The sequence below is a fragment of the Heloderma suspectum genome, chromosome 4, assembly GCF_057233095.1.
Source record: "Heloderma suspectum isolate Gila_16-S chromosome 4, 16-S_ref, whole genome shotgun sequence".
NCBI classification, from domain to species: Eukaryota; Metazoa; Chordata; class Lepidosauria; order Squamata; family Helodermatidae; genus Heloderma; species Heloderma suspectum.
The window spans coordinates 286,947,861-286,972,004 of NC_139461.1; the positions used below are offsets into that span (position 1 = coordinate 286,947,861).

The following is a 24,144-nucleotide window of genomic DNA, read 5'->3' on the forward strand; positions in this document are numbered from 1 at the left end:
AGCTTAAACTGAATCAGCTAAAAGATGGATGATAAAAGATGGAAGAACTAAAATTCTTTCATCAGTAAACTTCTGTGGAATTTTACTTTTGAGTTTAAGCTAACAGAAATGCTGCAAGAGAAATTTAACCAATTAACAGCTGTGGGTAAAATCCAACATGTCCTACTTAAGAGCAGACCCACTGAAATCAATAGGACTTAAGTTAGTTATGACTAACTTAAATAACATTCATTTCAATGGGTCTACTCTTAAGTAGGACATATTGGATTTTACCTGGTATGTTTAAGTAGATGCACTATATTATTATTTCCTGAAAAATGACAATGCAACAGTACTTGTTTAAATAATGCTAAGATACAAACAGTGAAAAACTTACCACTCCATTAGAACTATTTACTCCATTCATATTAATTTTTGTTACAAATCTTACAAATGGAGGTGCTTCTGGATATTTAGGCCCACATTCTATTTTAAGGCTGTATATTCTGTTTTCATAAATTGTCTGGGTGGGAAGAAAGAAATATCTGTGTCAGGTCAGGTATCACTGAAGGATGACCGCATTCACAGGATCTACAGAGAAATCAGTTTTACATTAGCAAAGCTACATTTTCTCTCTCTTACCCCCTGCCTCCCAAATGCTTTGCATGTACTGATTTCATGATACAACAGAAAAAAATTTGGCAAGGCAGATGGAAATGCATGTCTAATAAAACTGTCAAGTGTGCCTTCTCATCTCTTAAGTAACTGATCACTTTCTCTCCTCTTTCTTCTTTACCCATCATTATATCCTACACACAACCCCCCACCCACTTCTGAACAAGCTTTGCCCATGCTATGATGACCAGGTGTCAAAACATGAGGGAGCAAGGGTTTGCAGCTGGGTGGGGAAGGAGCTACAGGTTGGCACTCCACTAAATCATCGCTTGAATCCAATGATCCTGTTGCATGAGCAGAAAGTACGTTGCTTGCATGTGTAAGTCACCATTTCCCCTCCCCTGACCCCCCCCCCACCAAAAAAAAACCACTGCCCTGGATTGTGCTCCCACCATTGAGAAGCAGTTTCAGGGAAGCATGGAGGGCTTCAGACAGGTGGTTGTGGGGAGAATCAGCAGCCCTCCTTGTACAAACAAACATGCATTCTGCTTGCTCAGTGGGATGAAATGGATCCAGGCTCACATGTGTGGTAAATAATGATGAATTAGGGGCCACATCCAGACTGAGCCTCTTCAGGAACCACAGAGAAGGTCAAGATACTTATTGAACAGCTTGCATTAATTGCATCCTGAGCTCTTCAGTGCAAACAACTGACTTGCACATTCTGTTTGTTAGATCTGCACCCTCATCTTTCTCCCAAGAGTGCAGATGGGTTTGCATACAGATACCATAAATCTTCTGGCATAAGGGCAGTTTGTGACTAACCTCTAGAGCAGAAGACTTATTAGCTTGCAGGTGATTTTGATAAAGATACAAGGTTTTGGTCATCCTCCTAATGAACACATACAGCTAGGTATGGATTTGCATATATCTGTTAGTTATGTTCATCAGGCTTAAGTAGCAAGATGAGAGACGTTCCTGAAGTCAGACAGTGAAATTTACCTAGACAAATTTTGGAATATCAAGAAAAAAAATGTGACAGGGAAAAGAAGAGAAGAAAGCAGGTAGAAGGATAGACTTTGGGATACACTGTTTAACCTGCCTGAGAAATGAGGCCGAAAGAGCAAGTGACCAAGGCAAGGCCACCTGTATGTACTGCATAGTGGTGTATGTGTGCGCGCACCTGCGATGAATGAGTGTGGCTCAGCTGTAACCATACGGATGCATACACAAGATAGACCAAGAATGTTTCCATGAGTAAAATGTTGTTTTTAAGAAAAAAAGAGAGGCATCACAGAACATGGCTACCACCACCTACCCAGGAAAATCTCAGTTAAGATTAAAATTCTATATAGGGGTGGGGGGTTTAGAATTATATGGCATTTTACTAGTTACTATTTAGGTAAGCATATAATTTGGCCTAGTTCATGTCATGTACCGTGGCTGCAGCTTTCTTAGAATGTAACATCCATGTTGGATCAGACCAAAGATGCATCTAGTCCAGCATTCTGTTCACACAGGTGCCTGTGGGGAAACTCACAAGTAGGACCTGCATGCAATAGCATCCTCCTGCTCATGTTCCCCAGCAAGTACTATACAGAGGCATACTGCCTCTGATACTGGAGGTAGCATATCACCATTGGGACTAGCTGCCATTGATGGCCTTATTTTTAAGAGAGCCAGATATTTTACTGGTGTGCAAGCTATCGCTAAAGGAAGGTACTGAATCCCTTAAGATTTGGGCAGTGTTTGCATGTAATGCTAAACCATAATTTAGCACTACACGCACAAGTAGAAAGGAGTCCAAATGAAGTGTCAGGCTCATACACTCCCCTCTCTTCTTTTTTCCTATCAAGCGGCCAGGAGGAGGAATAAACCAGAATTCAGTTTTGCTTTAGTGGAGTCCTGGTTTATCGTTACGGACAATCATGGAATTGTAGTTTAAAATAAACTCTAGTTTATTAAGCAAGCCAGCAGAACAACCCAGCATTTGTTGTTGGCTTGTTTATTGACAAGAGATGTTTTTGTTTTATACATGATCCCTGGTTCAGAATTAGCAACAAGGCAGGAATCTCCTAAAGTGAAATTGAATTCTGGTTTATATCTCCTCCTGGTCATGCAGGAGGAGGAGAGGGGAGGGCAGAGTGCGTGAGCGCAAGGTGTCACACAGACTCATTTCTGATTGAGCAGATAGCACTAAAACATGGTTCAGCATTATGTGTGAATGCTTCTAATATACTAAAAAGCTAATATTTAGGTGAGGATAAATATAAACCATGTACTGGGCAGAGAAAATCCTTACAGTATCCAGTAATAAGTTTCCCAACTGCCAAATTGCATTAGGTTTTAACAATGAATTTATTGCTATACTCTAAAACTGCATGAGCTGCACATGCACGGCTGTACCATTTAGCACAGGGCGAGAGTATGAGAGAGAAATTAATCATGGGTTACCACTGATCTATTTCCAATATCGGACAAAAGTCATCAACAGAACATTCTATATTACACAGTTCACATTATTAGACCAACACCTATACCACAATATCCACAGCAGAAAAATGAACCAATCCCACCACACTGGCAGAAATATACATTAAATGTGCATTCTATAAGGACAACAAAGATTTATGAAACAGTGGTTTTCATATCTCTAAACTGATGCTTACTCTTGGAGGCCCAATAATCATGCCTGTCCATCTTGTAAGTGTCATATCTTCATCATCTTCAAGACCCCAGCTAACTGTCCCATCTCCTACTCCTTTCTGACCTTCTTCAAGTTCTTCCAGCAGTCGAAAATTGCGAGGAACCTTTACTCCTGAAAATAAAATCCGAACAAAGTTTTGAGATGAGAATGGCTGGTGGCAAAATAAGTTTGGATATCTGGACTGATGCTTTTGATCAGTATGTCAAAAATTTTCTTAATTAACAGAGCAATCCTAGGCATATTTATTCAGAAGTTAGTCCCACTGAGTTCATGTTGCTTACTCCCATAGATGGGGGGATAAGACTGCAGCCTACAAGTGAGAACAGCAACAGGGGTGCATATAACCCCAAACGGGTTAAAAAAACAGAACAAACACCAAGTAAAATTTTGAACAAAAATGCTTTTTTTCAATTAAAATAGAAATGCAGTCCTCTTGTATAAATAAAAATTTAAGAAGTAGCCCCTAGAGTGATTCAAGCAACCCTGTGCTATAGGAACCAAATTTAGGAGATCGTACCTGTTTACAGACTAAATCTGTATAAACAAAAGAGCAAGAAGAGAGCAAGCAGACTTTCCAGGCATCCCAGGAATTGTTCTTATCGACACTATGCATGTGTTAAAAGAACACATGAGAAATCTCTCTTAATCAGGCCAATTACCCAGTTTGCTCAGTATCTTGCATCACGTAATAAGACAGTACAAGATGCTATGCTAAGAGTTTGCTTGCACTATTGCCTTGGCACATATGTCTAACAAGTATTTAATCCAAGGACTGAAAAGAAAAAAGCATATCACTGTCTGCAGATTACTACTAATTGAGCTGCACTTCCACGAAGAGTGTGCCCAACATAATGTACAATAAATCCTCCCAGAGGCAAAAAGGAGAGACGCAAAATACAAAGAAATAATTTACTAGTCTATTCCAAATTAGTAGCTAAAAATTGTTACAATAGAATGATAGTTATGGTCCAAGAGGGATGAGAGTAGTAAGAAACAGAAGTTCAGCTTATATTATTTGATAAGCCTGATGGAGAAAGAAGTCCCAATAGAAACTTTATATAAGCATTACATGACAAGGAGAAATGCTCAGATCAGTTTAGCACATACCATAGGTATTACAATGAGCCTACTAGATCCTTACTTTAGTTAAACTATGACAAACATTAACTTTCCAGATTCAGAGGTTTGGGGCTTTGATGGAGGAAGCAATCCTACCAGGATAGGAGGCCGCCTCCAAACTTGGAGGCAACCGCCTATCCAATGCAGGGAAGGAGGAGTGCGGAGGAGATCATCAGCTGCCCTGAATTTGTGGCTAGACAGCCGATTTTGGCTGTCTAGACACGGGAAGGAGGAGCAGGGGAAGCAGCTGCTGGATGACACATTGGATGTGTCACACTGGCATTTCCGCCTTCCCCGCCCCAGAACGCCCTGTTTTTGCCACTCTGCACTCCTCTTCTGAGTGCGGAGCTGGAAGGTCGGTTGTCAGGGAACCAACCTCGAAGTGTGGGCATCGAGGTCACTTCCCAGAAACTGACATATCCTATGGCCATCTAGCCGCTGACTAGTGGCCATAGGATTGTGCCCTAAATGTATTAATTTATTTAAAATATTTCTAGACAATCCTTCAGCCAGATGGATTCTAGGGTGATGTACAAAGGCACAAATAAAATTAAGCATGCCAACATAAATAAAATATTCTAAATCTATTTCTATACATAGTATTATCCTTCTGTCTCCAATAACACCTGACACACCAGCTGCTCCCCTTTCCAGGAGAGCAAGAACTTAACAAACATCATCCATGTCCCTAGGCAACTCTAGCATCAACTACTTTAACCTAGTATGTATGGGCTAGCCTGTCAGACTTTTTGGAAACTGCAGCTAGTTCAGGGCTGGTATGGTTTTATCTGAGGGGCTGTATTTATCTGTGGTGCCTGCCTCCACTGAATCAGTCTGTTTCCCGCCTCCCAGCTGAGCAGAGCAGAGCAAGCTGCTCCAGCTGGTCCAGGGACTACAGAAGCAGGCAAGCTCCCAGAGAGCGAGCGAACAGAGCGAGCGAACAGGGGGAGCAAACAGGAGTTGGCCAGGGGAGTTGCAGTGGTTGAAGAGACAAAGGAGACAAAGGAGACAGAGGCTAAGAGGTAAGTGGGTTGCAGGAAGCCCAGGGCGCTGCCCTTTATCCTTCTGACTGGCTGTGAGCTCACCAGGAGCTTCTGAGAGCTCCAACTGAATTGGAGGGGTGTGGCCTGAGTACTCCCAGCAGCTGACTGGGCGGGAAGCTTCAGTCTGTTTCCCGCCTCCCAGCTGAGCAGAGCAGAGCAGAGCAAGCTGCTCCAGCTGGTCCAGGGACTACAGAAGCAGGCAAGCTCCCAGAGAGCGAGCGAACAGAGCGAGCGAACAGGAGTTGGCCAGGGGAGTTCGGCAGGGGAGGTCAAGGGGGAGGCCCCTAACATTTTTTTTTTATTATTTTTTTTTACTAACTTTTTTTTCATTTATTTGTCTTGTAACACACACTTCCACACCAGTGGGACTCTGCTTTTAACCTCTACTGAGTAGAGGAGCAGGCACAGGCTAGTCTAGAACAATCACAAAGCTAGACACAAAAAGGGAAAAGAGGCTATGGAAGGACAAGACTCTCCAGTGGTGGTGACCTGCAAGGTGTGTGCAATGTTTGTTTTCTTGCCTGAGAACAACTTGGCCTACACCTGCAACAAGTGCAAGTTGATCACGCTGCTGGAGGAAAAAGTAAGTGGACTGGAGCGGCGACTGTCAACCCTCCGGGGAATAAGAGAACACGAAGAGTTCTTGGACAGAATGGGGGAACTACAGCAGCAAAGGGCAGACCAGAAGCTTGAAGAGCAACAGCAAGATGAGGCAGTGGGAAATGCTGAGGTGAAGAAAAATGGAGTAGAGGATACTCCTTGGAAAACGGTGACAGTTAGGAGAAGAAGAACTAGACGCCACTCTGCACCAGTGGAAGCGGTGGAGCTGTGGAACCGATTCCAGGTACTTGCAGATGAGACTGGAGGACAGCCTGCAGAGGAAGAATCACAGGGGAACCTGCATGAGAGTGAGCAAGAGGCTAAAGGTCAGTCAAACAGAGGCGATGAAACCCAGGCCTACAAGAAGAAGAGAAGAGTGGTAGTAGTGGGAGACTCCTTGCTGCGTGGGATCGAGACCCAAGTATGTCGCGAAGACCCGTGGACTCGCCAGGTATGTTGTCTCCCGGGAGGACAGATTAGAGACGTGACTGAAAGGTTGCCTGCACTCATAAAGCCCACTGACAGGTATCCCTTTCTTCTCATCCATGTGGGAACAAATGATACCGCCAAGCGGAGCTACGAAGAGATCACGTCAGACTTTGAAGCTTTGGGAAGGAAACTCAAGAACTTTGGGGCCCAGATAGTTTTCTCATCCATCCTTCCAGTAGTTAGAAGAGGGATAGAAAGGGAACGAAAAATACTCCGGGTGAATGACTGGCTACAAAGGTGGTGCCGACGAGAGAGATTTGGATTCTGGGACCACGGGCTATACTTCCTGGAAGATGGGCTGTTGGCTAGGGATGGGTTGCACCTCACAAAGGCTGGGAAGAATGTGTTTGGCCACAGCATGAAGAACTTCATCAGGAGGGCTTTAAACTGAATCCTACGGGAAAGGGAGATGTAATGTTGGGGGTAACAATGGACGTAGGCGCATGCACTGCAATGGAGAGAACAGCTCTGATAGCGCCCAATAATAGTCTTCAGACACAGGTAGGAAGAAAGCCAGACTATGAAGCACATGGTCTTCGATGTCTATATACTAATGCCCAGAGTATGGGAAACAAACAGAACGAACTTGAACTCTTAATACAGGAGGGAAATTATGACTTGATAGGTATAACTGAGACTTGGTGGGATGACTCTCATGACTGGAATACAGCAGTTGAAGGATATAACTTGTTCAAAAAGAACAGGAGGAACAGAAAGGGAGGCGGGGTTGCACTGTATGTGAAAAATACATATCTCTGCACAGAAATACAGGAGGAGGAGCTTGGTAGCCCCATCGAGAGCATCTGGGTTGAAATAAATGGAGCAAAGAATAAAAGGAACCTGGTGGTCGGAGTCTACTACCGGCCACCCAATCAAGGAGAAGACAAGGATGAAACTTTTGAAAAGCAAATAGCCAATGTTTTAAGGAAGCATGATGTAGTAGTAATGGGGGACTTCAATTTCCCTGATATTTGTTGGGAGACAAATTCTGCAAAACATGGCCCCTCCAGGAAATTCCTGACTTGTGTGGCGGATAACTTCCTCCTACAGAAAGTAGAGGAAGGAACTAGAGGATCGGCTATCCTTGACTTGATCCTAACCAACAGAGATGACTTAGTGGATAAAGTAGCAGTTACAGGAACTCTGGGGGAAAGCGACCATGTTGTACTTGAGTTCTTGGTTCTAAGGGAAGCAAAAGCCGAGTGTACTCAAACGCGTACCCTGGATTTTAGGAAAGCTGATTTTAATAAACTCAGAACAATGATCAGTAAGGTCCCATGGCAAGCAATGCTAGCGAGAAAAGGAGTCCAAGATGGGTGGGAACTTTTAAAAAAGGAAATTCTCAAGGCACAATCACAAACAATTCCAACAAGAAGAAAAGGTGGAAGACAACAGAAGAAGCCAATGTGGCTTCACAAAAAGCTTAGGGATGACCTGAAAACAAAAAAGGACACATATAGGAAGTGGAAAGAAGGCCAAGTAACAAAGGAAGAGTACAGGCAGGTAGCACAGAATTGCAGGGATGGCGTCAGGAAGGCTAAAGCGGAGAACGAGGTGAGGTTAGCGAGGGATGCTAAAAACAACAAAAAGGCTTTCTTCAGCTACGTGCATAGTAAAAGGCAGAGGAAAGAAATGGTTGTTCAGCTATTAAATAAGGATGGCAAAATGATAACAGAGGACAAAGAAAAGGCAGAGGTGCTCAATTCCTACTTTGGCTCAGTCTTCTCCCAAAAGAGGGTCTATGACCCCCCTGGCAAAGGCGAAGTACAGGCTGAAGGGGCAGGATTGCAGCTTGAGATCGACAGGCATATGGTCAAGGAACACCTCATTACTTTGAATGAGTTCAAATCTCCAGGGCCAGATGAACTGCATCCTAGAGTCATAAAGGAACTGGCAGAAGAACTCTCAGAACCGCTGTCTATTCTCTTTGAGAAATCATGGAGGACCGGGGAAGTGCCAGATGACTGGAGGAGGGCTAACGTTGTCCCTATCTTCAAAAAGGGTAAAAAGGAGGAACCTGGGAACTACAGACCAGTCAGTCTGACATCAATCCCTGGGAAAATTCTGGAGCAGATCATAAAGCAATCCATCTGGAAGCACCTTGACAACAATGCCGTGATTACTCGAAGCCAACATGGATTTGTCAAAAACAAGTCCTGCCAGACAAATCTGATCTCATTTTTTGATCAAGTCACCTCCCTTGTAGACCGTGGGAATGCTGTAGACATCATATACCTCGACTTCAGCAAAGCTTTCGACAAAGTGCCCCATGATATCCTGATGAGCAAACTAGCTCGAAGTGGGCTAGATGAAACAACGATCATGTGGATCCACAGTTGGCTACAGAATCGGACTCAAAGAGTGCTTATCAATGGGACCTTCTCAAGCTGGGGAGAGGTAACGAGTGGGGTACCGCAGGGCTCAGTCCTGGGCCCAGTGCTCTTCAATATTTTTATTAATGACTTGGAGGAGGAGGTGCAGGGAATGCTGATCAAATTTGCAGATGACACAAAATTGGGAGGGATAGCTAATACTTTGGAAGACAGAAACAAAATTCAAAGTGATCTGGATAGACTGGAGTGCTGGGCAGAAAACAACAGAATGGCATTTAATAGGGACAAATGCCAAGTTCTGCACCTAGGAAAAAGAAACCAAATGCACAGTTACAAGATGGGGGATACGTGGCTCAACCACACTACGAGCGAGAAGGATCTTGGAATTGTCGTCGATCACAAGCTGAATATGAGCCAACAATGTGATGTGGCTGCAAAAAAGGCAAATGCTATTTTGGGCTGCATTCATAGAAGCATCGCTTCCAAATCCCGGGAAGTACTAGTTCCCCTCTACTCAGCACTGGTTAGGCCTCATCTGGAGTACTGTGTCCAGTTCTGGGCACCACACTTTAAGAAGGATGCAGACAAGCTGGAGAGGGTTCAAAGGAGGGCAACAAAGATGATCAGGGGACTGGAAACAAAGCCCTATGAAGAGAGACTGAAAGAACTGGGCATGTTTAGCCTTGAGAAGAGAAGACTGAGGGGAGATATGATAGCACTCTTCAAGTACTTGAAAGGTTGTCACAGAGAAGAAGGCCAGGATCTCTTCTTGATCATCCCAGAGTGCAGGACACGGAATAATGGGCTCAAGTTACAGGAAGCCAGATTCCGACTGAACATCAGGAAAAACTTCCTGAGTGTCAGAGCAATACGGCAATGGAACCAATTACCTGGGGAGGTGGTGGGGTCTCCCACACTGGAGGCCTTCAAGACGAGGCTGGACAGCCATTTGTCAGGGATGCTCTGACTTGGATTCCTGCATTGAGCAGGGGGTTGGACTCGATGGCCTTGTAGGCCCCTTCCAACCCTACTATTCTATGATTCTATGTTTTATCTGATATTGTTTTATTGTGATATTTTAATGTTATTAATTGTAAACTTCCCCGAGTGCATAAGCATTAGAAGGGCAGAGTAGGAACATATATATAAACAAAAATGTCACAGCCTACATCCTGAGAGCTACTGCCCACTTATTTCCTTCCAGGTTAAATTTAAAGGACTACTGATTACCAATAATGCTTATATGATCTCAATACATCACAACTGAGGGAACACCTTCTCCCATATCAGCCTATTAAAATCTGCAGGAAAGATTCTGCTCCAGATTCTTCCCATGATTTGCTGATGCAGGAAACAGGGCTTTCTGCGTAGTAACACTCCAAGTGTGGAATTTACACCATTGCCTGCCTGCCAGAGTTGACCTGCCCTTTCAGGAGGCATGTGAAAACATTTTTGTTTAGGCAAGTGCTTATTATTTTACTTCTTGTATTGTACCATCAGAAAAATAACAAGATAAAAATATCGCTTTTATTGTAATCTGTATTATCTTTTAGATGTTGTTAGCTGCCCTGGTTTTTATCTTTGGGAAGAAGTCAAGGTAAAATGTTTAGAAATAAATATTGGCAGCAACAGTTTTTTCCTGGGTAAAGCTTTTTGCTATAGCAGTCCTAGAGTTCAAGCTGTTTCAGAAGCAAGGCTATAAAAGGAGTGCTTGACCAGATAAATGATACAGTGACATGCTTCATGAATATGCTGCTCTCTACTATTACTGCCTTCTTGCCAAGCAACAGAACTGGTCATTTACCCAGATGTTGCTATACATTCAAAGGGGAACAATGACACCTACAGGGGTAGTCTTTTTTTTTTTTTTTAAGGGCACTAGTGACAGCTTGAAGTCATGTGTTAACTCACAGATCAAGCAATATTTCACTATTTAAAAACTGCTTGTGGTTTTCTGACCACTAAAATTAATGAGCTGATCCAGACTGAGTCACAGATAGAGCAACCCATTGAATTCAATGGAACTTAGACATAACTTAAGTCACATTGATTTAAGTGAGTCTACTCTAACTATGAATAAAAGCCAGTTTGCACATAACAATAACCCATGTTGTTTAACCCATGGGTTGTCAGGGCCAGGGCTGGCCTTAGCGGTGAGCGAGCTGGATGGTCTCCTGGGGCACCCAGCTGAGGGGGGCGCCAAGCTGAGCTCAGTGTCTGTGTTTTTGGAATGTACCGTCTGCAGTGGCAAAAAGCAAGTGTCTGTAACCTTTCTTTCAAGTTCTACAGCTTGTTTGGGTACTAACTACAAAAATGATCTTCCTTCAATTAGCTTTAAAGTATGTTTCTTTTTCAATTTCCACTTTGATGTCAGTTGTGTTCAGTTAAAATCAGTGGAACATAGCTTTACTCTGAGGCAACATTACTGAGCACTTTTTATTTATTATATTTCTATACCACCCAATAGCTGAAGCTCACTTAGCACTTCAAATACTGTAAACTCTACTATAAATAATAATGAAACAAAAAAAATTATAAGCAAAACCTGTGATAGTTCTGCTGTGTTGCATAGTGCACGGCCACTGCTCACAAGGTGGCTTTTTGAATTTTGGCTTGTGCAAGCTCTAGCACAGTGGCAGAGAGTTCAAGGTTTTGAGCAATGTCATTCTCGATGGACATCATACCTGCACCAGGCCCATATATCCTCTGGGTGGCCCTGCAAAGCTGACTACCGGTGAGGGGCACCAAAGGCACCCCTTGCCTAGGGCATTATTTATCCTAGGGCCAGCCCTGCTTAGGGCTGCACAAGAGCAAGCGCGCAGCCTACTGCCTACTCGCCACTTCTGCTTTGCATCTGGTTTAGCAAACAACCAAGGAATGCCCTATTCTTGGGTTGTTTGCTGCAATGTCCAAACACAACACTCTGGGTTGTTGAGGGAGTAAAACCGCAGAGACCTGATTCACATGACATGACAGCCCATGGATTAAACAACCCGTGGGTTGTCATGCATGAGCAGAAGAGAGTGCACTGCCTCCTGTGCACCCACCACTTCCACTTTTACTCAGCAACCAACGAACAGCTCCTCTGAAGGCTGCATATTGTTTAAACCTGGAGTACTGGGTTGTTTAGGAGTGAAACAACCCAGCAGTTAATACGTTAAGCAACCTATGAAGGAGCCAATTTGTTGAGTTGCTGAGTAAAGGCGGAAGTGGCGGGCACACTGCAGGCAGCACTTTCACTGTCTTCCTCTGGTCCCCAACAGCCCATGGGCTGTTTAATCCATGGGCTGTTGTGTCATGTAAACCAGCCCAGAGTTTTAACCCAAGATTTATTGTTGGGTTAAAACTCTGGGTTGTTTCTCGCTCAACAACCCAGAGTGCCAGGTTCAGTTGTCATACTGAACAACCCAGGAATGGGGTGTTCCTGGGTTGTCTGCTAAACAGGATGCAAAATGGAACCAGCGTGCAGCCTCAGCCACCCATGGGTTAATTAATTAACCCCTTACGTGGCCATTATATGCAAACTGAGTCACTGTCTAAGTCTGGATCCAACCCAATATCTACATTATTAACATATACAATTATTACCAAAACCAAGCTAATAGATTTGAAGATGGCACTCCAGTTGCCTTCAATATAAGGCTACTGCTGTACAATTGTTATACAAATTAAAGCTTCTACTGAGTTTTTAATATGCCAGTTAGAATCTCTGAATTTTTAAATGTCTTAAAAACACAATGCTGAAAACCAAGGAATTAGCACCAACGCTGTATCACTAGCATATGTTGTATTAACCTGAGAAGAACAGGACACTTGTTAAGAAATTACATGGCTCAATTTTACGGCACCCCACAGCAATGGAAGGGCTTATTCTCTCACACCTCCCTTCCCATGCCACCACCAATAGCAAGGGAATGTTGTTGCTATCATGCCTTTTACTATGGAGTGAGGGGAAGTTGGTAACAGCCAGGGGTGGGGAGGCTGAGATGCTTCTCCTTTACCACTATACAGTGGCCTCTCATTTCACCCCCTGATTTGCAGCTGGCTGACTCCCTGGCAGCCTCCCAAACTAGGCTATGAAGTGTACAAGCCTCCCACCTGAGAATTCCATGTTCAGAAGGCTGGCAGGAATCCAGTTGCAATTTTATTTCAAACTGCCTTTGGACAGGAAATTGTACTGGCTTAATTTATTATTGCTCATTTTAACTGCTCTTATTATGTTATTTAAAAATCTCCTTTCAGTGTTATCTGCTTCAGGAAGACTTTATTCTTGAGGAGTAGAATATATGTTGTTGTTGTTTTTTAAATTCCAAGTCCTTGGGCTGTCTTGCTCAACCAGCTTGAGAAGTTTCAGAAACTACATGCAATTACGTAACCAACCCACAAATTGATGACTACCAAGAGAGTGCACCCTATGCTCTCTCTCTCCTGGAAATAGCCTAGCACTGCAACTACTTGAGTTGCAGAGAAACAACATTGCACAATAAGGGGAGGGACCCAGAAAGGCTTGACTACACTGGGTTGGCAGAGGTATAGAGACAAAAAGGACACTTTTAATTTGGCTTAATCTAACCCAGGGGTGGACAACCTTCTGCACTTGTCCTAATTTTAAAAGCCCTCGCAAGCTCTGGCAATATCCGATCAACCTGTCCCTTCTCTGGCAGCCCGCTGGGCAGGAAAGAAAACAGAGAGGGAGGAGAGAGAGAAGGGGAGGCCCTGCCCACTTTTGGCTCTGACCCTGCCTACCCCGTCATGCAGCCTCTGACTCACTACCCTCAAGGAATGCAGCCCTTGACAAAAAAACCCCCTGATCCCTACACCTTATCTAACCCTTGGATGCGGTGACAGAACTTATGTAACCAGCCAAAATTTGTTTACCATCAGCCTCTCCATAAGAGGAGGGGAGAAGTCCCAACTATGAGGTCACACTACACTTCGGAAGGATTCCAAGTTTCTTAAAGGCCCAGCATGACCATCCCCATGTTCATCCCCCAGATCCAAGTTGATGGAGAGATCAAGGCTTTCCTATTGTGATGAGTCTCAGAAAATGCAAGACAACTGTCTATTTCCATGCCTCTTTGGGGCTCAGTGTGAGATGCTGGGAGATCTCTCCCAGCCACATTTGTCAGCTCCTGAGTTCAAGCAAACGATGAGCAAGCAAACACGTAGCTATGTCTTCAAAGAACATGATAACATATGAAAAGGGAAGGGCCCAAAATTAAGCCAGGTGGCACAGACCTGAAAATGATAGAGGAAATGGCCTGTGTCTGCATTAGAAGGTAGCCACCTAATTGGCCCAGGAATGGAACAGGTTTACCCGCTCCTACGTTGACTGATGGCAAAGTTACACCTGTCAGTGTTTTACTGGAACAGTCTGTCAGAAATAGAAAACTACATTTCAAGCTTGCACTCACAACCAAAAGGTGACGGCTACTGCCTAGTTTGTGTTTCTATGGCATCGTGCCAGTTTCAGATACAGGATTAGATACAATATTAAATAGAAGGGCAAATAAGTGTTTAACATTTAATTGCTTACTGTCCGAAGTGGAATCAAAACATTAATCTTTCATTAAATTCACCTTAAATTCATACTGGTAAGTAAGGTGGCAATCAAATCCACACTGTTGCATCCACCCAACTAGATGACCTCTATAGGAATCTCACCATGCTTATATATCACAATTTAAAACTCAACAGATTATTTTTTTTTTACTCTGCCCAAGTCCTGATCCAAACACGTTTTCTCAGATCTTTATTTTACAGTAGCTCTAGTCATATGTTATTTGCATGCAGGGCACTCATGGTTTGAAGCAGGAGTGGGGGGACACTCCTGGCCTCACCCCCCAAATGACCCCATTGTTCACGCACTGAGCGTGGATGTCTGCATAGAAACCACTACACATGAGCAGCTGCTTACATGTAGCTGTTCCATACCATCAGGACATCCATGCAACTGCGGACATAGGAGGTAGAGCTAGCCAACGGGCACATTGGAGGCAGGCCTGAAGCACAGCCTTGCTTCTGCTTCAAACCTTGAGTGAATATACACATATAAAATGTGTGAACGGGACTAGTATTGCTCATCATCCACACAAGGTCATTCATTTTATCGTAACGTCTCCAAGAACCTTCACTTGGTTTTACCAACAATCACTCCTTGTGTGTCATTTACACATTGACACTCCGTTATCCATCTTAGGACAAAACTTGATAATACAAGAGGCACAGAGCTGCTGCTGTCCATGTTTCATTCTCCTTCTTCTTAGTAATGTATAGTGCAGCCTTCCTCAACCTAGCGCCCTCCAGATGTTTTGGACCAACTCCTATCAGCCTCAACCAGCATGGCAAATTGTCAGGAATGCTGGGAATTGTAGACCAAAACATCTGGAGGGCACCAGATTGGGGAAGCCTGGTATAGCACAACCAATTATGTGAAATGATGTCATCATTCTGCAAATTTTCCTGCCTTCACCTCACCTCATTGACTGTGGAAACTATGGAATACACTGTGCATGGTAAAATTTCAGAGGAATTTTTTTCTGTAACAGAAGACATAAAAAGTATTAAGCAAATGTATGTAAGATAGACTTACCAGCAGGTATTTGCCATGGTAGCTAAATGGCACCTCTATTTTCAGAGGCCATACTCCTCTGCATCCCACAGATGCAGGTGTCGAGGACAGCTATTTCTATCATGCACTGTTGACAAACCTCCCAGGGTAACTGGCTAGTCACTGTTGGCAACGAAGATGGTGCTACTGCACTCATGTCCTGCTTGTGGGCTTCCCACAGGCATTTGGTCGGCTGCTGTGGGAACAGAATGTTGGCCTAGATAGACCTTTGGACTGATCCAGCACGGCTCTTATGTTTTTAATCTATAAAGTTAATTCTTATTGTCTTGTGTCATATCATTTCCTAGGACATTCAGCGGTCATAGGTAGGTTTTGTATAGGTCATCCTACTGTCTTAGAACGTCTTCCATGCGGATAACAGAAATGGACAGGCACTCTGCTATGCAATCAAAATGCAGTAGAACATAATGCTGGTATTATGATTTCTAATCATAAAAATCTCCATTTCTCAAGGGCTTCTCAGCATGGCTTTTTGGGTATTTATTATTCCTTCATGATTTTTCAAACAAGTAGCCGAAGACTTCTAAGACAGTCCTCTGTAGAGCAGTGGCCTTTGGCCTTCCAAGCCTAGGACCCATATTTAACGACGGGCCTACAATTTTTGACTGGCCTTGCTCCCTCCAGCCTCTCCCTAAGGGAAAAGCTAGGCAGGGAGCATGTGCTGTTGATCATTTATGCCTGAAGGTGCTGTAAGCCAAGGCTCTTTGGACTCCTTGGCCACACAGCTGCCAAACAATCCCACCAATGGAGGCATTTAAGAAACCTGTTTGCTGTCAGGGAGGGGTGATGTGTGAGTGTGCATATAAATGAAAGTGTGAGTGAATGGGGACTGGGCAATCATGATGGGGCCACATGCCAGCAGTGGGGTGCAGCGCCCAACATACTTGCTCAGCCTGAAAAAGGTTCCCCACCCTGCCATTAGGGGAATAAGCACTTGAATCAATGATCACTCACTATATCAATTAAACAGGTTAATTCTGATGTAAGCTCTATAAGAAGTGCCTTTCCAAAGTCACTTCCAACACTGTAAGTGTTCTCTTTCGCAGGATAGTCTCCATACCTTGACATCACTAATATGTACTTGAAAAGCACACTCAGGTACCCAAGATCGTGTCACTGTTAAAAAAAAAGTGAAGTATTTTTTCACTTCATTTTTGGAGAAGTGCTAATTCGTTGTCCAAAGCCATTTGGGGAATTAGCTTAAGAAAACCCTTGAAAGACACAAAGATGGAAGCTCTAGAGGGTAATAAAGACACCAAGGTCAACAAAACTAAGGGTATGTCTGCATCAATTGTTTTTGACAAGACATGTTCCAGGACATAAAGGAAATAGCTAGAGCAGTCTGCACTTCAAGCTGGGTCTTGTCCCTGATTTGAGCTCCACTTCTGCGTTTTCTCACACAACCTCTGTACCCTCAGTAAGGAGGTATTAACTGAACAGTATTCGTCACAATATTTAGATGGGCATCACAATGCATATTATCCTGTTCAGCTCCCACCTGAAGCAGCCATCTGGAGAGGTTCCCAGCTTGTTGAATGAAATGACTGATTTCTTCAGATTGAAAGTAACACTCTTTATTGAGCCTGCTGCAGCAGTATTTACCCAAGTGGCTCCTCTAGCACTTGCTGCCCTGAGTCTGCTTTGGTTCCATGACCAGGAGTGAAAAGAGAATTGAGAACCAGCAGGGAGAAGGCAGTAGTGACTCTCCTCTGCCTCCAAATGCTTGTGCTGCCACGGAGTCAGCACTTTGCATGATGAAGGTTCCAGGTTTAATCCCTGGCATCGCCAGTTAAAAGGATCTCAAGCAGCAAAGCTGGGGAAGGCCCCTCTCTGCCTGAAATCTGGAGAACTGCTATCAGTCAAGAGTAGAAACTGGCCTGGAAAGACCACTGGTCTGACAGCTTACTGTGTTCACGTATATGCCATATATTGTCTATGGCTGCTACAGGGGCACACATTTCCCAAGCCAACAGCAAAAAGAAACAAAGGGGAGGTTGCATCTCTTTTCACTTAATATAGAAACAATGAAAGCAAAACAAGACATTATGTATGACAAGAGACGATAGAGCAGTTACATCCTAATCTCAAATAATGTCAGAGTACTTGTGACTCTTTACCCCAAAATGTATTAGCATGACCTGAATTACTTACTTTTCAATTGCAAGTGATATACGTAGCACTGTCAATGCACATATGGGTCCTTCCATGATCAAAATTGGAAGGCATATACCATTACTTTTAACCCTGAAATAGTCAATCCTGTGGTAGAGATGGACAGGCAGACAGGCACTATAGTCCTCTCTCAGCTGTCTAACAATACCATCTGAATGTAGAGTAGCTGACACATTCTGCTTGCCACACAGCTATCTGGCCATGTGGAAGCCACTCACCCAAACAGCAACTCTGTTTCCTAGGGAAATGATAGCATGGTTTCTATAGCCTCTCTCAGTGAAGGCCCTCAAAGGCATTCAGAAAAAAATGAAGTGATTTGCCTTGTTCTTCTTCCAACGAACTCTAAACTGCAATGTCAGCAGCTGCAAAAGATTTAAGTGACTGTAGGCTGGACAAAATGAAAGGACATGAGGTCCCTATGTCAGCATCACATTTTATACAAACAGCCTGATCCCAGAACTTCCTGCAACAGCAGGTAAGTATTTGAAAGAACGTACCAACCACTCCTGGAGAGCAACTGCAAAAAAATGGTGTTAGGCTGGTGCCACAATGACATTACACCAAGGGCACAGGCCAAAAAGCCAGTGTAAGTGAGGTGCCAGAGTTTCAAATTTGGTTCCTGTAACAGAGGACATCCGCAGGAAGAAGGGTAAACATCTCTGTAAAATGCAAGCCTCAAAGAAGGTTAAGTAATTAGCTGACATTTTATAAAATATTGTTAACCATACTTCCATTTGAAATGTCTAAAATGAAGGCTAATACTAAAGACAGCAGAGTTACAAGTGAAAGATTATTTTTTGTTTCCTTATTGAATAATTTCCTGTGTAGTATATATTTAAACTTGGGTTTGAATATGCCTTTGTGCTAATGTCTCAAAGCAGAACTTGAAAGTAAAACTAACTGTATAGTTCTTTTCTGAACTAACAAGGTAGAATATGCTACTATTGAGGAATGAAGTAAATTTTGATTATTCCTCTGCTTTAAGACTGTTTTTAAAGTTATTCATACATATGTATGAATATATAACTTTAAAACTGAGAGCAACCATTTGCCCAACAAGTTCAGAAAACATATTTTTGCTCAACAGAACTATCTGCCCGGAAGAGGAAGTGATAAGAAACAGTGTGGCACAGTGCTGAGTGTCAGGACTATGGAGATCTGAAGCTAGGAGCACTTACTAAGTGTACTTTGGGCCAGTCACACTATCCCAGTTCACAGTATTGTTATGAGGACAGAAAGAGATAACCCTCTATGTATGCCATTCTGGGTTCCACAGAGAACAGGTAAGTTACAAATGTGAGGAATAAATAACCACCTGACCATGCAAATCCATTTATTATTAAAATATTTTAATACTGTTTTTGAAGATAAAAAACCATCTCAAGGCAGTTTACAAAATAAACACACATACAATGGACAGTCAATGCTGTCACAGTGCTAGTGTAATAGATATCACATTAGCATTTGCTAGGCAAAGGGGAAAAGCAGCGATTTGTCACCAAAGTTGGTGGAGCAGTTTGCTGCTGAAATTAGTCAGTAGCGCTATTGCTGTGACAGCACTGGATATGGCCCAAACCAATTAACTAAAACAGCAGTATTAAAATATCATCTTAATACAAATAAAAATTTAAAATATTGGCATGTAAAATAGAGAATACACATCAGAATCAATTAAAGTTGTATCAAAACATCCAGGTCCCTACGGCAAATTAAAAAATAGTCTGGGAGAGAGCCAGGCATACCTCTTGCATACATTCTATAATGACAGGACCACCACAGAAAAGGCCATGTCTTTGTGCCCACCAACCTGATAGGTCTTACTGGATGGCACATGAAAAGGGCCTCCATGGCTCAAGGCAGGTTCAACCTATCGCCTTTATCAATTTTTGCCTTAAGGATTGTCAAAATGTCTTGTTCAGATCTGATTTCATAGCAACAACCAGAAGAAAGAAAGATATGAATATACTGTTGGTAAACCCTGAGAAGTATATCATCACTAAAAAAAATAAAGATCTATCCACTTTGGCATTTTATTAAGTAATATATCAAGCCACTTTTAAGTGAAGTTAAACATTATCTTGGACATTAAAATACAGTAGAAATATGGGATAAATAATTAAGGTTCCCTAAAATAAATATGTCACTGTACCAGCATAATCCGGTAACAAAGATGCCAGAACTCCCCCCCTTCTCTACATTCACCCCTGGGATGCATTATAGGGAACCTCCCGACTTCTTTCACATCAGTGGTAAAGAGCTAAATTAGCCCATGTCTACTCTGGCTCCAGAGAGACGAGAAAGTGCTCACATCAGCATTATATGAATGCTGTCATCCTCTCATTTCTATCTACAGTCCTGTCAAGATAACCCTTGTACCCTAAAAGAGAAGCCCCACAAACCAAGACAAGTAATCTGTCACCTGCACTTAAGTTTCTTGATGCACTATGTAAAAAATAAACTGAAAGACAAAATGAAGTGAAGCTGAGAAGAGAATAATGTCCTATATCTGAATGAGTGAAAGATTTGTTACTAGTTCCATCAGGGGGTGAGAGGATGAACCAGTAATAATTCACTCAACCACAGAAAATAGTGGGTGGAATCCAATTAAGACCTTCCATTTGTAAAATGGCTTCTGTCAGTGGAATAAAGAGAGGTGATTTTAACTGCCCCTGGCAGTCTCCTGCACTCTTAAAATCTACTCTGTAGGGTTAGGGGATCATCTGGGGCAGATTTTAGGGGGAAGGGGCTGCAGGAGGGAGGAGAGGCAAAAGACCCGTTATGCAAGCAGACTTCCTCTCGCACCATGCTGGATTTCACCATTATTCTGTTCCAAATTTATTCTGGAAGGATACAGCTTGTTGTTGTCCTGTCGTTCAGTCGTGTCCGACTCTTCGTGACCCCATGGACCATAGCACGCCAGGCCTTCCTGTCCTGCGCTCTCTCCCGGAGTGTGCTCAAGTTCATATTCATTGCATCAGTGATGCTATCTAGCCATCTCATCCTCTGCCATCCCCTTCTCCTTTTGCCTTCAGTCTTTCCCAGCATCAGGGTCTCCACAAAGCATTCTCTCCATTTTGAGGTTCCAGAATCAGTTTCTTCCTCTAGAAAAGTGCCATCCCAGACTTCCACTCTAGGTCATGCTTCCTCCTCCTCTACCCAACATTCCAAGTTGTTGAAGGGACCACAGCTTGGTGGTAAAGTACATGCCTGGTATCCCCAGCGAAAAAGATTAGGTAGCAGAAGATGGGAAGGACTTCTGCCTTGTACCCTGGAGACCACCTGCCAGTCAGAGTACATAATACTGGGCTAGATGGACACGTAATCTGTGACCTAGTATAAGGCAGCTTCCTATGTTAACACTACAGAATAGATGATGTAATTTTTAGGTTGCAATCTTATATACAATTATCTGGGAGTAAGTCTCAATAAACCCAATAGGACTTCCTCTTGAGTAGGCAACTATAGGATTGCACCATTAAGATACTAGCATCCCTTATTACTTCAGTTGTATAGGCTTCAGGACAAAGATGTTGTGGCGTCACAGAAACCTTTATTATTATTAAGAAATTCCTACGTATATCTTCACAGGCTTCCAGTCTACATTTCCTCTCTCCTTCAAAACTATAACAATCTTTATCCCAACATTCTCTCCACAGAAGGGCCCTGACTCTTCTATGGCACCAAGACAGTACAGAAAAATTCCATTATCTTAGTGATGGATACCCTTCATCTGCTAAAATGAACTCCCATTACTCAGCCCTACCAACCACTGTCTAGAACAAGCCTTTCAATATGCCATGTTGCCTACCTGGAGATGCCGAGGATTAAACTTTGGATGTTCTGCATGCAAAGTATGTGCACTACCACTGACCAACAGCCCTTCCCAGCACTTCTTTTTGCCTGTGCTGAATCTACTGCCAATCAGCTCCACTGGATAACCCCAAGTTCTAGTATTATGAAAATGGATAAAACCCTTTTCTCTATCCATTTTCTCCATTTTGCAAAGTCATACTTCCATTTTGTAGGAAATAAGCTGGGGCCAAGAGAGAAATGGAGGCTTGCTAAAAGCCATACAACTAGCCCACAGCACAGGTGGAGCCTGAATTCCTGTTTCCTAGATTTAACTATCTACCCACTAAACCGCACTGGTACCCATTCCTCTATAAGTTGGGATTCCAGAAAAGGTGCTATACTATACCAAAGATGTGAAGCCCCAGAAAAATCCCCAGAAACATTCAAAAGAAACCTTGTTTTTTTCCCCCCTAAAGACTATTCATGTTTTTTTCCTGAAGAAACTGGAAATTTTTGGATCGTGACACTCTGTAGTAGAGTGGGATGGAGCAGTGAGTGATCTTCTATGAAAGTTGACTAAAAAAATCAAAGGTCTTCAAAAACAATAATAGTGAAAATGAGACTGATGTAGCAAAATTAGCTTTTTATTAGTCCTCCCCTGTTTCCTCTCACCTCTTTTTCTGAAAAAGGGTGCTGTCCGAGTCTGCTTGATACTGTGGAGGAGACTAAGTTCAGAATACATAATAACTTCCTTTGTTTTACTATAATGTTGATGGTTTCTTCTGTTTTCTGCTTTACTTTTTGCCTGGTGCTCATAAGCTGGCAAAAACTAAGACTTGCTGAATTCCTTACAGTTAAGCAAATTTAGCTCTATTTGTAACAACATTTCAAAGCATTTAAAAGTAAATTCAACTAATAAATTTGTAAGTACTGTCTGAGTAAAGTAAAACAAGTTATATGTAATACATTTTATGTTCCTAAAGTAACAAAGTTACTTTAGTTCTGTAAAGGGTGCTAAAATAAGTAATGCATATTTTCCATTCCCCTCTCCCCAAAACTGTTTTTTGTTTTTTAAATGGGAGGCGGGGAATAGTTCTTCTCCATGGATTCAAAATGACCAGATATTTTACATTTCTATACTACACCAAGAGACTCCAACCATTATAACCTATTGTGTCTCATCCTCTCTGCTGCCTACACCCAAACCTACCTACCAACACACAGACATCTGTATCTCCTAAAAACCAACCTCAACTTTACAAAGAGGGCTAAAACACTGGGCTTGAACACAGAAAGCTGATGATCAAATCCCTGTTCAGATAAGACTATCTGAACATCCACCTCCCAAAGTAACCTAATAAATATTTATGGCTTATATAACACGTTAGCATCTAAAGCACTTTCATATATTACATTAGTGATCTTCACAGTAGCCTTGAGGTAGCCCAGTATTACTGGGATTGCTGGGAAAGGGTGGGGGCTGGGCTTAGGCTAAAAAAAAGAACAACTTGCCTAATGCCAGCTAGTTAGCTTGTAGCAGATGCATGAGTTGAATCACAGACTTCCTTGGTCATAGCTTAGTCCCTTAGCTATTATTATGCTACACTAGTCAATCTCTCGGGGCTGTTGCAAGCCAAGGGCAGCATTCTGGAGAAAGAATGAGACACGATATTAATTACAGAGGAACTCTCCCCAAAGACCCATATCTGCTTGTCTTCCTGCTACTGGGTAGCGCCCTAGAAGTCAGAGCTTATCCTGGAAACATGTATCTATTTAAAATATTTATGCCCCACCTTTCAACCTGCTGACAAACCTCCAAGGCAACTTACAATAAAAGACAAGTGACATTTCTTTTAACAAGAGCATGTTTATTGAAAGGTGGCAGTGGGGATTGAAAAAGATACTGTGCTCTGAGGTCCTGAACCCAGGGCATGGTCTGAGGGCACATGATTCAGCCACCCTGGGGAAGTTAAGCAGGTCTGGGTCATCAGTGCCTGGCAGAGAAGACCACCTCAGAACCCCATGTATATTGCTTTGATTTCCACGATGGAAGAAAGCTAGAATATAAGTATGCTAGAAAAATAAACAAACTGCTGCTTACCATGCCAGCCCCGGCACAACCTTCCTCACGGTTCCCAGCACAACCTTCCTCAAGCACACCGCACATGCCCCCCCCCCCACAAACCCCCCCATTAGCGCAGCCCTACAGGGTCAGATTAAGGCTCCACTTAATTCAGCGTCTCTGCTTCTAGCCGTGGCCTGCCAGGTCGTTCCAGGAAGCTGGCAAGAGGCACAGGAAGGCCACCAGCCCCTGGTCTTCAGAGGTGCACTGCTTCTGAACATGGAGGCTCCACTGACGGGTCCTGGCTCAAACAGGATGTCCTCCGTAGCCCATACATCGACCTCACCCGCTCCTCTAACAAATTTCCTGCCGAGTCCTTCCCCTACCGCCGCCCCTTTCCCACAAGGCGCGCTCCGTTACTCTCCAGCCGGCCACCCCAGGCGGAGGGCGGGAGCGAGGGCCGCCCTGGCCCTCCGTCATCCAGGCCACCTGCCTCCCTCTTCCCCAGCCCCGTCGGGCCCTCTTTGCCCGGCCTCAGCCCGGCACCCCACAAGCCTCCCAGGCCGCCGCCGCCGCCGCCCCTCGGGCCCCAGACACACCCA

General features: G+C 43.4%; 1 protein-coding gene across 1 annotated transcript in view; it reads right to left on the reverse strand.

The window, feature by feature from the left end:
- UBE2V1 (ubiquitin conjugating enzyme E2 V1) overlaps positions 1-24,144 on the reverse strand; it is a 28,278-nt gene that overhangs the window by 3,933 nt on the left and 201 nt on the right. The window contains exons 2-3 of the mRNA XM_084854129.1: positions 3,264-3,412; positions 377-502 (exon numbers count right to left, since the gene is read on the reverse strand). Coding sequence (XP_084710255.1) covers positions 377-502; positions 3,264-3,412 — 275 coding nt within the window. The remainder of the gene's footprint in view (positions 1-376; positions 503-3,263; positions 3,413-24,144) is intronic.